This window comes from Setaria viridis, chromosome 3 (assembly GCF_005286985.2).
Source record: "Setaria viridis chromosome 3, Setaria_viridis_v4.0, whole genome shotgun sequence".
NCBI lineage: Eukaryota > Viridiplantae > Streptophyta > Magnoliopsida > Poales > Poaceae > Setaria > Setaria viridis.
In genome coordinates, this window is record NC_048265.2 from 22,029,390 (window position 1) to 22,045,658 (window position 16,269).

Here is a 16,269-nt window from a genome sequence, read left to right on the forward strand (position 1 = left end):
AGTTTGGTGCATGAAGCATGCGGATCGAAATGGAGTTCCACATGCCCTAAAGAGTAGAGACCACTGCAGACTGCACTGCACTGCACTTGCACACACACATGGCTGATGAACCGCACCATGCATGCTGTGCACAAGCTCAAGTGGCTGTGTATGTCTCTCCGTGTCCGTGTGGTAAAAGTGACGTGGAAATCTTATCACTCTTATCCTGATGAAACGATCAGGGGCTTCAAGTTGTTTTTGTGGCTTATCCGGATCCGATCCTTAGCTTGAAGAGGTACTCGTGATCGGGACGAAGAGCGTGCATCGACGACCGATGATGGAGATGGCGAGAAGAATTCCTGGAACTCTCTCCGTGGTGTGGCTCGATCAACCTGAAAATGAGGCGGCGGTGGTGACAGGAATGTACTGGAAAGATTCTGGGAAGAGGAAACACGGAAGAAACCTCGCCGGCCGGCATGATCAATCCGATCAGCCCGGCCCGGCCGTCACGCCTCTGTCTACCCCTGATTTGGCTAGCCGCCGTCCATGCTGCCGGCCGGCTGCTTTGTCGACGAAATATCGGTTGATGATCCGACGACTACACTGACCCGTCGTCGATCGAGCTTAGCTATTGGGGTATAACTGCTGCACTTATCATGTAACAGTGGTGGGCCCGGGCTATAATCATCATGTAACCGGCCCTCAACTAGCTTGCTTGCGATATTCTTTTATCCTCCACTACTCGATTCTTGCTTTTTATTTCCTCGCTTTGCCTAGCTTTTTTCTCTTCCGATCCAATTGTGTGTTCTTTTTGGGGCCTCTTGCATTTCTTTAATGGAAAAGAACAGTGTGTGGGAGCCTTGCATTTTTTTTTGAAGTAATGGGGCCTTGCATTTTCGTGGCTCTCAAAAGAAGGCCCCCTACTAATTAAGCTTTTTTTTGTATTTTTTTATTATTTGAATAAATGAAATTCTTCAGTTTGTGCAGTTATTTAAGGGAGTCTTCTTGCTAAGCTGTATGAATAATAGATCTTCAGTAACATGCCTTATGTTCTAGGTATAGCATAAGAATATATAGTCTACCAAAAATCGTCGTCTGCTTGGAGAAAATGCGTTGAATTAGAGAATGGTAGGCACGGAAACGATGACTTGGTAAATGTTAATATAAAATGGCAAAAAGCAAAAGGACATGGAACGAAAGCAGCAATTTGCCGATATTTTTGTAGAATACAGCAATGCAAGAAGATAACCACTTCATCACGGAGCCGCCGGAGAGTAAAGCGTGAGGGGAATTTCCAGCAAAGCTAAGCCATGGTCGCCAGTCACTACTAGCCCCCTGTGTAGCGTAGCTATCTACTGACAGGACATGGTATGTCATCGCGTCCACATAAGCAAGATAAAGATAAACTTATTAAGGGCGACCTTTCAAGTACACTAGGCTCTACTGACCCCTCGTAAACCTTTCGATTTTCATTTCTTCCATCCCTTTTTCGGTTTTCAATGATTCCTCCTCCCTGCTTGAGATAGACATCAAGAGCTGGCTCGCACAGAAATGCTCTAAGATTGATATGTTTTTCCCCCCTTTGTGCATATTTTTAATTTCATCAAGAAGAAAATCAAAATAGACCATGAATGCACATTTCCACAAGTGATGGAGGACGACTGAGAGCCAATCAAAAACATGGGAATGAAAATATGGAGCCACAATGCATGTGCCGGTTTATTTAAGATCCCACCCCCACAGCGAAAGGGACTCAGCTGGCTGCTGGATCATACGGATGGAACCAACACGTAGGCGGGCAGAGCGTGCACACGCATATCCGGAAGAACAGGATCCACCCGGGCACTATGCCGCAACGGTGACAGGACACGTTGCCTTCTCGCGGCCACATAAGCAGAAAAATTGTGGATAGGGCGGAACTTTCCAGGTGGCCCCTCCGTCCGACTCGGCAGGCGGCTGCCGTCCATCCAGGGAGCCGCGGATAGGACAAGGGGTGACTTGGGATCCACATAGGCAAAAAACCCAGGGCAACCAACTCCAAGCAATTGCTGCGTGCACCATGTGTGTGTGTGTGTTGGTTGCATGTATGTATACATGTGGGCAGACATCCTGGTTCCATCAGTTACAGAGTCGATGTCAAAAATTCCATCTTTTGAATAACATACACTCCTTCGGTCCCTCCGTCGTCAAACTATATTTCAGATGGATGAAGTAGTGACTAGAAAGGATGCATGCATGCGCACATCAACGAAAATTTGGAATTGGCTTTCATTAGGGTCCGTTAGCTATCTCTGATCAGTGTAACTGTATAAAACACATACCTAAACCATCATTACACCAGTTTGCATTGACATGTCAAAAAGGAGAGGCTGCTATAACAAGCCCGGCTTTGAATAATTGAATTTAAAGTGAGTAATAGGAAGCTTCTGTACTACAACATGCTAATTGTGCCATTGCCTCCAAAATCCTAGATACTCCAATGCATAAGGGACCATATGTATTGGAATCAAATAACCCATATATCGAAACCATCTAACTCTGTCCCACGTATTAAATAATTAATTAATTACTCGCACATACATGTATATAAGAGTGTATGGATCAGCTAGCTGTCGTTGGTGTGAACTAATTTGGTACACCTAATTTTATCTCTTCATTAGTAGTTATACTGGAAAGCAGTTGCATAACGGGACTCCACTGATAGCAACAGCATGTGCCTTCCTATCCACAGATCAGGTCAGCAATATAAAAATTTTAACGGTTGGATGTGGGAGGAAGCCAGTTCGTTGTTCAGACTGGCCATGACATACTGGGGAAAAAAATATGGTACACCGCAGGATCATGACCTGCTTTACTCATATGAGTTGTACTCTGTCTTAGTGAATATACATGTAATTCATTTTTTCTTTTGAAAATAAACTATATATGATTTTTTTACATCGCCCGCTGAATTCAAATTAATCATCGCTAGCTGCGGAATTCAAATTAATCATTCTCCTTCGGAAAAACCATGCACCAATTTAAGTGGAACTAGTCTTCTGAAAAAGGTGCATAGGCATATCAGAGTCCATGGAACACCTAATATCTCATTAAAGTGGTGCAAGTAATTCTTTGGTTCATAATAGATTATTAATTAGGTACACCAAAAACACTAGTTTGTCATCATTTTAATTATCAGTTTCTCACAGCAAATTTATGAAACCTATAAATGAAGTTGAAGTTAGGGAGACTATTGTTCCTTGACAGATATAGGAGAACAAGAAAAAGTAGATACCACAAGGACGTCGGTTAAATTCTTACATTTAGATTTGATTGTGATTGTGCGTGAAAATATTTAGATGACCTCACACGCGAAAAGATACGCAACAACAGTTCTATCAAAATCTAAGGTTCCATATAAACAAGTCACATGTATAGAGGTAAGTCATGTCAACTTCTACGACTTAGGAAAATGTCGTAAAAGAACCGACAGGCCGAATGTCCGCTGAGTAAGACGTGCAAGTTTGTCGACCGAGTTACGTTGGTCACACTGGTTCGACGCGCCGCGTCCTCGCGACTCATATGTTGACCTAAAAACTTCCCTTTCGTCAAACATCATGGTGCCCAAAATTTTTAAACCCATTTTTCAAAAGGTGTTTGGTATGATGAGAAACTCCCTAGTCACAAGTCACAACAACCTAGTGTACCGGATAACCTCTGGCTACCAGACACTGTGGGACTCGTGACGCCAGCACAAACGGCTCTCGTCAATTAGAATAGGCTAAATTAATGTTGGCTGCCGCTGTGGAGAGACGCCGGGCGGGCCAACACAAAAATTCAAGTGGGGATTGAACCGAACCCTGCCCGCCTCTCTCTCCTCCGATCCTCGGCATCTATATAAGGAGCCTGCGGCCACCGGTTGTTTCAACAAGGAAACAAAGCTTCAGCTAGCTTGCACAAGAGAGAAACAGTCTTTCTTGGCTTGTTGGAGAGACGTGTTAGCATAGCCACGAAAGACAGGGAGAGCTGGCGAGCTTGAGGGATAGAGAGAGAATGGCAAGGCAAGGTGTAGCCTCCATGTTCGCCATGGCATTGCTCCTCGGGGTCTTTGCATCCATCCCACAAAGTGATTACCTCTCTCTCTCTCTCTCTTCTTCTCCTCCTCCTCCTCCTCCTCTCTCTCTCTCCCTCTCATGTTTGCATTCATGTTGACAGAATAAAATGATTAGGTAGGGCGCGCATGCATGTTCTTGTTTGTGGAGAGTTAGTTCCTTCAGAGGAAGCGGATAGCTAGTAAATAAGTTATTTCAGGTCCGGTTAATAATTCAGTTACGTAGCCATGTCATGAGCTAAGATAATATAGGAGAGAGAAACGCACACAGCAGTCACACATCTCTCTCTCATCAACAACGACATGCAAGGATATAGCCCTTTACTTTAGCCGTCAAAACCGCCCGTCCTTTTTGGTGCCCGTCGCTTTCTTGCGGCGTTTATTCTGTATAGCTATAGGTCACACAGGGTAAACGCCGTCTATTTCACTCTCCACGGATCACTCGTGCAGCAATGGAACAGTAGTTTTGAAGATTTTTTTTTTCTGGCACCAATCACTTTCTTAAAGGAAATCAAGAAACCTAGATTTTGACTGCCGGCTCTCATCAGTTGTTTTTAATACTATTTTTTCTCTTGGCTTGCGAAACTTGTTTTCGTGTGTAGTGTTTGGAGGCAGACTTGAAAATTGACTCTAGGGTAACATATGTATTTTTTTACAGCACGGGAACATAAAGTTTTCTACACAGAAAAATGGATAGAAATAATATCTTAAGCATAGATGCTTCTTCGAGGAATCGATATCTTAATCAAAATCACCTTGAAAAGGATGTTTCTGGCCGGCTAGCTAGTATCTAAACCGCAAAAGTTGATGGAGAAACATGGAGAGGCTAGTAGCTAGTAAAGTTACTGTGCCAGATGGGTCATGTGTGTCGTCTGCATGCAGCAGCAAGCTTGCAAATGAAGCCTAGCCTTTGTTCGGTGACCACGCACGTCACTTTAATTAGCTCGCTAGTTGCCTCTCCTAACCATCTTTCCGAAACGATCAGTCACGAAAGGTTAGCTCAGACGACTAGTCTCCGTCTTTCACTCTTTCTATCTTTCTTTCTCTCAGCGTCATGCAAATTAATAACTTTAGTTTAATTAGCTACCTCGCCCATGCGTGCATGATCGAGTGCAAAAGCTTTTTTGTGCCGGCCGCTGTTGTCGCAAGTCCTCCTACCAAACTACTCCAATTCCTCACGAGAGCTCGCCGATGATTCGACGAGAATTCGGTGCAACCACTCTGCGCAGCGCAATCAACCTGCAGACCAAACCCTTCGCTCGCCGCCATCCTTTTCATTCCGTTGCGTCGTACCACTCCACCGGCGGCGGTTCGCCGGCCGTCGTCGTCGCGTCACTTGACGCTTTGTCAACGGCCGGCGACGCATGATGCCGCACCGGCCGGCCGGCCGGCTACTCATGTGTACGGCGTCAGCTGCTCCATTCTTCAAGCTTGTTGATTAGCTAGCTAGCGGCTGGTGGTGCAGGATGATCGATCGAGTTTAATGCTGTTGGTCTGATTTGGCTATCCCATAACCAACTCAATTGGGGATTAGACTTAAAATGGATTAATAATCATTCATGAATAGGGTTAGCTAGTTCTGGCGACCAGGTGCAAATCATAAGGTTGCAGTTGCAGCTGAGTGGTCTTGGTCTAGTCAGGATTGCATTGTCAGCTGCAGTGCTACACCACATCAATCTTTTCTCGCGAAAGAGGCAGGAGCTAGCTCTAGCTCTACCAAATCACTGAAAGGGAATTAATATATATGTATGTAGGTATGTGTACATATATACACACATAGGTGTCATGGCGGTTAGATAGATAAGCTGAAAATATGTGAAGAGGCAGGTAATTAGCTTGTGGCGCACGTATGTGTGTGTGTGTGTGTGTATGTGTGAGAGAGAGAGCTAGCTAGGCCGCCTGCGCTAGCTAACGGCTTTGGCGATCCACATCGATCATACGTGGACTATCCAACGGTCGTGGTGCGGACGTTGGACCAAGAGCTTTATCCTCACATCCGGCCGCCTCTGGCCCTCTCTCCCTCTCCCTCTGTCTCTCCCTCTCTCTCTCTAGCATGTGGTCCTCTCTCTCTCTCTACCTCCCTCTCTCCCGCTTGAGCATATTCCTAGTCCATTTCCTAAGTTGACTAGCGGTTGCGTACTTGCACGCCTGTTAAATATCTGTTACCGATTTCAAAAGGATAAAAATATAGAGTAGCTTTACCTGCTTCCCAGCAGATTTTCAGCAAAGTTATCTGCCAAAGTTTAAGGTAGAACTAGCAACTAGGATGCGAACCAGGGAAGAAATAAAGGGGGTTAGTGGCTAACTCAAAAGTTCCACTCGACAGGTCAAAGTTTTATCCCGTTGTTTAAGCCACTTAATTCCTCTTATTAGTTAATTACTCTGTTGCACGCAGCGACAACCCGGTCAAGCTGCTGCCCAAAATATTCCTCGGCGCCATTGTCTGTGCGTGCACCTGACACCAACTGAGACTACTCGCTGTAAAAAAGAAAAGGTTTCACGTAACATCAGCAATGAGTCCTCCAGATAGAGAGAGCAGGAAGCAATCCGTGAGCGTCCATGCATACATACAAATTTTCAGTTAAATGTCGCTTTCTGGGTATAGAAAACTCAGTGGATTTCCAACGTCAGGTCAAAAGGCTGCAGATGTGTTTCTACAAGAATCGCGTCCTGCCGCCGACCTTGTTGTTTTATGTGCACACACTGACCTTTTGTTCCTTTTGATTTCTTGGTATTTCATAATAAATTAATCTAGTAGTAAAAATTTGTTACCCGGGACGGTAAATAATTAACAAATAAATTTACTTTGCTTATTAATTAATTTAAGTGTGGTAAGTAGTACTGTACATGATAATTAACTAACGGGGGTGAAAAATACGTACTTGCAGGTGCTGAGGCCATCGGCGTGTGCTACGGCATGAGCGCCAACAACCTGCCGCCGGCGAGCACGGTGATCGACATGTACAAGGCGAACGGCATCTCGGCGATGCGTCTGTACGCCCCCGACCAGGGCGCACTCCAGGCCGTGGGCGGCACGGGCATCAGCGTGACCGTCGGCGCCCCCAACGACGTGCTCTCCAACATCGCCGCCAGCCCCGCCGCCGCCGCGTCCTGGGTCCGCAACAACATCCAGGCGTACCCGTCCGTGTCCTTCCGCTACATCTGCGTCGGCAACGAGGTCGCCGGCGGCGCGGCTCAGAACCTGGCGCCGGCGATGGAGAACGTCCACGCCGCGCTGGCCGCTGCCGGGCTCGGCCACATCAAGGTGACGACGTCGGTGTCGCAGGCCATCCTGGGCGTGTACAGCCCGCCCTCCGCCGCCGAGTTCACCGGCGAGGCCAAGGGGTACATGGGCCCCGTGCTGTCGTTCCTGGCCCGGACCGGGTCGCCGCTGATGGCCAACATCTACCCGTACCTTGCGTGGGCCTACAACCCGAGCGCCATGGACATGAGCTACGCGCTCTTCACCTCCAAGGGCACGGTGGTGCAGGACGGCGCCTACGGGTACCAGAACCTGTTCGACACGACGGTGGACGCCTTCTACTTCGCCATGGGCCGGCACGGCGGCTCCGGCGTGCCGCTGGTGGTGTCGGAGAGCGGGTGGCCGTCCGGCGGCGGTGAGCAGGCGAACGCGGCCAACGCCAGGATCTACAACCAGTATCTGATCAACCACGTCGGGCGCGGCACGCCGAGGCACCCCGGCGGCATCGAGACCTACCTCTTCTCCATGTTCAACGAGAACCAGAAGGACAGCGGCGTGGAGCAGAACTGGGGACTCTTCTACCCCAACATGCAGCACGTCTACCCCATCAGCTTCTGATCACCGGAGCTCTCGTCTATGATTAAGTACGTATACGGGGTACGTATAAGTGTACGTACATGTAGATTATGTATTGTACTGGGGGCTTGCTTTGCGACCGCTGGGAGTGCCAAATGGTGCTCCCAGATGCGTACGCCGTGAGTGAGTATGTCGGTCTATGTATTCGTCGAAGGGAGATGTACGTACCGTAGATAAATACGGTGCATCGTCGATTGATCTCCCTTCCTAGCTAGTACGTATATAGAGAGGTTGGTGATGGATAAGATACACAGGTGTACGTACGCAGCACGTGCCTAGGAGGTACAACAGTGTACGTACACCAGCTGTAACACATGTACATTACACACCGTATATATATATAGGTAAATTAAATATACGGTTTGAGATATCCTTCCCCCTGTTCCACTATTAGTAATACTATTACTGAACGTTGCATGTGCATGGCTCGGACTCGGGTAAATTAATGATGCGGTCCACCCGCCGACGTGGAGCCATCCGCGGCCAGACGAGTGGCACCGATCGTGCGTTTTGGCCCCTGTGTATCGATGTGATCCGGTCACCGCCGTGCGCCGCGCGAAAGCGGCCGGAGGGGACGGCGACGCGCGCCGGAAAGCGCCGCGCTCTGTTGGAGGAAGCAGCCGGTCCATCCGTGCGGCGATAGGGCTCCCCTCCACGCCGTGCTCGATCCGCGTCATCCATCCGTTTTGTGGATATGTATATCTCAAGCAGCCTGGCTCATCTCCTGCGGCACCAAAACCTTATTGCCCGATATGTGCCTAAAATCTTGCTATCATTCAAGGACCGTAAAAATGTTAAAAATAAAAATTAAATCTCTACGGACTCATCACACTTCATATAATCGCCTTGAAAAATAGATCGTTGACGGAATTAATAAAATTATCCACTATATGTAGATCATATGAGACCCCACTTGCACCGCTCGCATACGATTCTTGTGGTCATCTCTCGATCATGTGGACAATGCAAGTTGGAACTAGTATATATGCGCTAATACAGAAACCACACCGGTTCTTAAATCTTAATCCATTTCATCGAGTCGAGAAAGTTCGTCCGGGGGCTACCAAGTACCAAATGATCTTGACAGGATGCGTTTTAAATGGTTCCTACCGGAGCCGGTAGTGCACTACTTGCTATAGCCGCCTCTGATGTTCCAGGCTCACCTAAACACCACTCAAAGGCGCTGCCGCAATGCTGACCGAAACGGACGCCGCGCCACACGCTAGCTACTGCCGAGGATCGAACGAACGAACGAACGAGTTGTTATTGGTGCTCGTTTGCCTGCAGCAGCAGCAGCAGCAGCTACCTGATCGAACCTGAAAGTACTCTGTTGTGTTCTTGACTTTGGAAGAGGAACGAAGCTTGAGGCTCACACTAGCTACTTTCTTCTCTGCGGTTATGGAAATCGACAGGCTAATGGCCACTGATGGTCTATCAATCACTGGCTGTGATAAAGCTCTAGGTTAGGTTTTTTTTTGCGGTTTTGCATGCGCTTTCTCCTGTGCATCATTGCGGTCTCAACGGCTGTGAAAGGGACGAATGGACGCCGGGTTGGTGAGTTCGTTCGGTGTGGTGTTTGAGACCGATATATGAACGGTTACTTCATTTCAGTGGTTGTTTTTGGGTCGAAATCAACTCCAAAGTTGAAACTTGAGTAGATCTGTTATTCACCTTGTACCATGCATATGCTTTATGTTTAGGTTGAGGGTGATGTCAATTACTGGTTCTGTCTGCCAGCGTCCTTTGTCATCTTAATACATGCTAGCTGCATTTATGTAGCATGCATGTACTAGTCAAGAACTTCGGCCGGAGCGTACACGCATGCGACATATCAAATTAATTAAGAAGGGTGATATATCTTCGATATCTCAAAATTTAGATGAACACCCAAAGATTATGGGTACCATATATGCATTTCCAATAATAAATCCATTTCCTTCCTTCAACCTCTGAGCGTGAACATAAACCGTACCCACAGTCGTCGTGCTGTTGTGCAGTCTTGAACACACCATCAGGCTTTTTCAGGTGGCGCAATGCCAGTAAAACTTTATACATGGATACATTTCATTGGCGCGATTCATATGTTTTTCTCCCTTCGAAAACAACAAGTGCGAACTCAGAGTCAGAGAAGCGACACAATGTCACAATTTGGACACCGAGCCATGTTGGGGCTGGGGCAACACCAAAGGCTCTCGGGATCTTAATACGTATGAATCTTACGATTCCTGTACCTAAATCACATGTGAAGTCGGAACATGCCTACCTAAATCCACAAGCATGTACAAATTCATTTAGGCCGGCCAAAAACAGCTCATGACTCAGCCATGACAAATCTTACAAATATGTCTGCTCTAATTCTATTTATTTCTTGACAAACTAGTAGCGGACTGATTTGTCATCATGGCGTATAATGCTGCATTGGATTAGGGTATATGCATCACTGCCTACTCAGCCAGTCTTTTATTTCCTTCTAAATTAGATAGAGCTCCGTACCTACTCGATCAGTTGAGCTACCAAATCTCTCCAGTTTGACGATCGATGTAGCTGTTGCATATACATGTCATGTTTCGTGGAGATAAGATACATGGAGATACTTTTTGGGGTGGGGGTGGGGGTGGGGGGGGGGGGCATTATTGGGCGCTCGTTCGCCGCTCAGCGCTTGCGACGAACAATCGTCGCGGGTAGGCACACGGCTGGGGAAAGCACTTTCAGTACCGGTTCCTAATATCCTTTTATTACCGGTTGTGCAACAGACATTGCTACTTTGGTACTAAAGGGGGGCCTTTAGTACCGGGTCAAATAACCGGAACTAAAGTGTATTAAAAAATAAAAAAAAATCCGCACCTGCCGCCGTGGGGTGAGCTCCATCCCACCGGCCACGCCCGGTCGCCCCGCCGCCGCACCTGAGATAGCGGGTCGGCGTCGGGCCTCCCGCTGCCGCCCTTGCCCCGTCGCCACCCTTAGGCCCCACGCCCTCGCCCGCCGCTTGGCCCCTCGCCGGAGACGCGCCCCGCCGGGCGCTTGGCCCCTTGCTGGCGGTCGAACCGAGTGAGAGGAACGGAGGGAGAGGGGGAGAGGGACGCAACTGGATCCCGGCCGCGCTCGCCGTCGACGCCGCCTGCAGCCTTCTCCCGACCGCACCCGCTGTCGATGCCTCTTGCGGCCCACTCCTGTCTGCGCTCGCCGTCATGGCCTGCAACCCGCGCCTACCATCGCCCTGCCCGTGCCACCAGACCTCACCTTGTGCGCCACCGCCTCACCTCGCCCCATCGCTGCTGGTGAGGGCGAACGGAGAGGGGAGGGGAGGGGAGGCAGAGGAGGTGCTGGCCGACCTCGAGAATGAGAAGTGGAGGGAGGGAGGGAGGGAGGGAGTGAGAGAGGCGGCGTCCGTCGCCGGGAGGGAGGGGTCAGCCGTTGTCGGCGGGGGGAGCTGAGAATAGAGGGGAAAGGGAGAGGGCGGAGAGGAGAGGGTGAGGCTAGGCGGAGGGGGCCGGCAAGATAAGATGGGTGAGGTCAGGCGGAGGAGATAGGGCTTGATTTATGGGTGACTCCCTTTAGTACCAGTTGGGAACTCCAATCGGTACTAAAGGGGTATCAATTAGTACTGGGTGGAGCCCCACCCGATACTAAACACCCTCAAGTACATTAGTACTAGGTGGAAGCTCCACCCGGTACTAAGGGGTGACCTTCAGTACCGGTTGAAGCTTCCAACCGGTACTAAAGAGGTCACGGAAGCTTTTTAGAAAACTAGCTATTAAATCCGGAACTAATACTTACGATTAGTACTAAGTTAAAAACTAAACTAACCAGGAATAAAGGGACAGTACCAATACCGCCAGCAGCGCGCGCACAGGCGAATGCGGTTTTGACTGGGTGCCTGCATGCGTACGTCGCTGGCTGTGGATAGCTGGCTTCCGTTCCCTGTCAAGCTTCTGTCAACGCTTCTGTCTTTGTCTGGTTCCCATCTTTCACCGGTGTTTATGTGAGTGTTTGGATACTAGGTGCTAAACTTTAGTAATGTTATATCGGATGTTCGGATGCTAAATAGGAGGACTAAATTTGAGTTAATTATAAAACTAATTGCAGAACCCTATGCTAATTCACTAGACGAATTTATTAAGCCTAATTAATCCATCATTAGCAAATGGTTACTGTAGCACCAGATTGTCAAATCATGGACTAATTAGGCTTAATAGATTCGTCTCGCGAATTAGACTCCATCTGTGCAATTAGTTTTGTAATTAGCTTATGTTTAATACTCCTAATTAACATCCAAACATCCGATGTGACAGGTGCTAAACTTTAACGGGTGTATCCAAACACCCCAGGCTTCTATTGTTTTCTCAGTTCTCCTGCTCCACCTTCCTTAGTACCGGTGATTCCTCTTTCGGAACAGCAAGTGTGTGGGTAAGTGAATGAGCGGGAATTATTTAACATACATGTAAACGTGGAATACATCAATCTAACAAAAAAAGAGCATCGATGTAAAAAGAAAAAATGGATTATTTAAAATATTGTTAATAAAGAATATTATTTGTTTCTATGGAGAAAAAAACGAAACATTAATACTACAGTAATAGGAAAAATGGCTGATCCTGAAAAAAAAAAGCTTGACAGCTCGTTCATGTTACAAATGCTTGGTCATCTTCTGCATCAAAATCATCAGCGTGATTTTCAGCTAGAAGAAAAGCTGCATCTTCAATGATAGAATTAACCTTTGATGCTCTGAAAACAAAAAGGTTTGAAAAAAAGGAAGAGACGAGTGTAAGTCTTGTGCAAAAGGTTTTACAATAAGAAATAAAAAAATAAAAAAAGGGAATTAAAGAAAATAAAACTTACATTCATGTTTAGTATTCTTTTTGTGTGTACAAGAGTATCATACTTCTCATATGGAATCGGAAAGATTTGAAAAAAGAATAATTTTATAATAAGCACACAGTAGTTAAATACCTTCCGATGGTCATCGTCTGGGATAAGTCGCAGTATGAAATCTTCGACTTCGGCAGGAAGCTTAGAGAAGCTAGCAGAAAAATTTGAGGACACAAGGAATGGGGTATCAGTATCACTGGGGTCCTTCATCTGTTCCATGTTGGGAAAAAAATAAAGCAGAGAATTAGTGCATTGATGCTGCCAAAAATGAAAAGATATTCAATCTGGTCCACAATTGGAATAAAAAGAAAAAGGGCCAGCTATCAAAGAACCGTTTCCCTACTTGGCATACACAAAGTATCAAGAAAAATGGCATGTAGTAGTGTCACTATAATTCGTTAAAAAAATGCATGAATGCATGCAGAAAACAGGATGGATTTATCACCTCGAGCATGCCAAAAATCTCGCCCATCTCCACTGTTGCCGTCCAACGTAAAAAATTCCTGAATCATGTAGTCATCCCATATTTTCAGCCGTGGTATGTCATCACGCAGAAATATCTCTGGAGTCTTGATGTGCTCAAAATATGTAACCTGCATAGAAAATTGTAATAGAATTTGAATCAGAGCAAAACTATCGTTGCTAAAAAAAAGAAATAAATGTATGTAAAGGGTAATGAAACACTAACCGCAAGAACAAACAAGCAGCCGCTAAGTGATGACGTACGTCCTGTCCTTGCCATGAGCAATACCTTTTGCTGCAGAATCTTGGAATTTCTGCATACTGGTGACCAATCAATCTTACTATCTTACTATTACTAATTGGAGACTCCTTTTGAAGCCTCCAGGTGAAGCCACCTACGATTCCTAGATGGACACTCTAGAAAAAGAGAGAAATATTACTAATTGGAGGCTTCTTTTGAAGCCTCCAGGTGAAGCCACCTAGGATTCCTAGGTGGACACTCTAGAAAAAGAGAGAAATCCTAAAAATTCTCACAAAAAAGTAAAACATCCGACCATCAATCGATAGATTCAAATCATCATAGTCATTGGATATATTATGTTTTCTAAAAAATACCCACATATGCCATTATGAAAATAGCCTAAAGTAACCCCCTAAATCTATATATAAATTACCCACCTCTGCCATTATATAAAATAAACTAAAGTAACCCCCTAATCTTCATCCAAATTACCCACTTATGCCATTATAAACAATATTTAAAATAACCCCCTAATTTGCAACTGAATTGCCTACCACTATTACTTAAAAAACTTTAAGTAACCCCTTAAATTTGCATCTATATCACACATGCCATTATTAAAAATAACATGAGGTAACTCTACGTTTCAATCAAATAACCTTAATTAAAAATATACAGCAATATATGATTCTAAATCGTCTATATCTTGCACAATTGGTATACGATATAATAATTAAGGTCTATACGCATGATGTGTGTTACCATTTATAAGGATATAAAGTGATGAGAATATAGATTTCTATGCTAAAATTATACCTTAAACTTAAGGTTCATTAAACAAATTCAAGCGCATACCTGGGATGCAAAATGAAAAGTTAAAAATTATAAATGTGGATGAAAATATTATAAAGTAATTACTAACTAAAATCTATCACAATTGGATGAAGATATTAAGTATATATCTACATAAGCATTGTGTATTCGAATATTTAACAAACGATAGCTAGCTTATCGTAATATTTTTTAGCAATGTAGTCTCATTTTTTTCAATTGGAGGCTCCGCATTAGTTCCCACAAGACAAGCCAAAAAAAGAGACAAATTCTCATAAAAATTAAAAATGTCAAACACCAATCCTGTAAACTCTAATAATCATAGCCATTGATCTATTATATTTTCTAAAAGGTACCCACCACTGTCGTTGTGAAAATATTTAGAAATAAGCTCTAAACCTATATTTAAATTACCAAGCTCAGTTATTATAAAAAATAATCTAAAGTAACCCCATAACCTTCATCCAAGTTACTAATACACATCATTATAAAGCATAACTTCAAATTTTATTCTAAAATTTTATCTATATTATCCACATATGTCGTTATTAAAAATAACCTAAAGTAAATACCTAAATCTAAATCTAATTATCTTCATGTGCATTATATAGAAATGTCAAAAAGTAAACTAATATATGATTTTAAATTACATGTCATTGTTAATATAAAAAATACTAAGTTAAAGTATATACACATGATGAGTGCCACAATTTAGATCATTTATACATGTATGTGAGGAATCAATGAAAAATATTGATTTGTATGCTAAACATAATGTATGGAGGATTGGAGGTATGGTATAAAATGGAAAAAATATGAATGTGGATGAAAAAGTGCATTGAGTAATTATTAATTAAAAATCAATCACAACTGGATAAAGATAGGTACATATCTATATAAGTATTATTTGAAGTATTGAAAAATAAGAGAGTAGTAGGTAAAGAATCCTGTTTATTAGTTAGGAGTTTAATTTCTAAATAATATTTAAATACAATATCTTCTAAAAATATTAGCTCGTGCGGGAGCACGGGTTGATGGACTAATGGATCTAAACAGGAATCAGCTAAATTTTAACTATTACTATTCTTTTGAAGCCTCCAGGTGAAGCCACCTAGGATTCCTAGGTGGACACTCTAGGAAAAGAGAGAAATCCTAAAAATTCTCATGGAAAAGCAAAATATCCAACCATCAATCGATAGATTCAAATCATCATAGCTATTGGATATATTATATTTTCTAAAAAATTACCCACCTATGCCATTATGAAAATAGCCTAAAGTAACCCCCTAAATCTATATATAAATTACCCACCTTTACCATTATATAAAATAAACTAAAGTAACCCCTAATCTTCATCCAAATTACCCACTTATGCCATTATAAACAATATTTAAAATAACTTCCTAATTTGCAACTGAATTGCCTACCACTATTACTTAAAAAACTTAAAGTAACCCCTTAAATTTGCATCTATATTACCCACACATGCTATTATTAAAAAAATAACATGAGGTAACCCTACATTTGAATCAAATAACCTTAATTAAAAATATACAGTAAATCATCTATATCTTGCACTATTGGTATATGATATAATAATTAAGGTCTATACACATGATGTGTGTCACTATTTATAAGGATATAAAGTGATGAGAATACAGATTTCTATGCTAAAATTGTATCTCAAACTTAGGGTTCATTGAACAATTTCAAGCGCATACCTACGATGCAAAGTGAAAAGTTAAATATTATAAATATAGATGAAAATATTATAGAGTAATTACTAACTAAAATCTATCACAATTATATATCTACATAAGTATTGTGTTCTAATATTTAACAAACGAGAGGTAGTTTATGGTAATAGTTTTGTAGCAATGTAGTCTCATGTTTTTCATTGGAGACTCCGCATTAGTTCCCACGAGACAAGCTAGAAAAAAAGAAACAAATTCTCATAAA

The 16,269-nt window shown here is 44.0% G+C and overlaps 1 protein-coding gene across 1 annotated transcript; it reads left to right on the forward strand.

Annotated features, from left to right (window-relative positions):
- Positions 1–3,870: 3,870 nt before the first annotated feature.
- LOC117848556 (lichenase-2) lies at positions 3,871–8,277 on the forward strand. Its single transcript, XM_034730003.2, has 2 exons — positions 3,871–4,084; positions 6,958–8,277. Exons 1-2 carry the CDS (start codon positions 4,012–4,014, stop codon positions 7,887–7,889), a joined length of 1,005 nt encoding a protein of 334 aa, XP_034585894.1. The 5' UTR covers positions 3,871–4,011; the 3' UTR covers positions 7,890–8,277.
- The last annotated feature ends 7,992 nt before the right edge of the window (positions 8,278–16,269 follow it).

What these genes read in the sequence shown, in the direction of transcription:
- LOC117848556 (XM_034730003.2), top strand. Translation starts at nt 4,012, where the DNA reads ATGGCAAGGCAAGGTGTAGCCTCCATGTTCGCCATGGCATTGCTCCTC. An exon ending in CTTTGCATCCATCCCACAAA is followed by an intron (nt 4,085 to 6,957) that starts GTGATTACCTCT and finishes ACGTACTTGCAG; the next exon opens with GTGCTGAGGCCATCGGCGTG.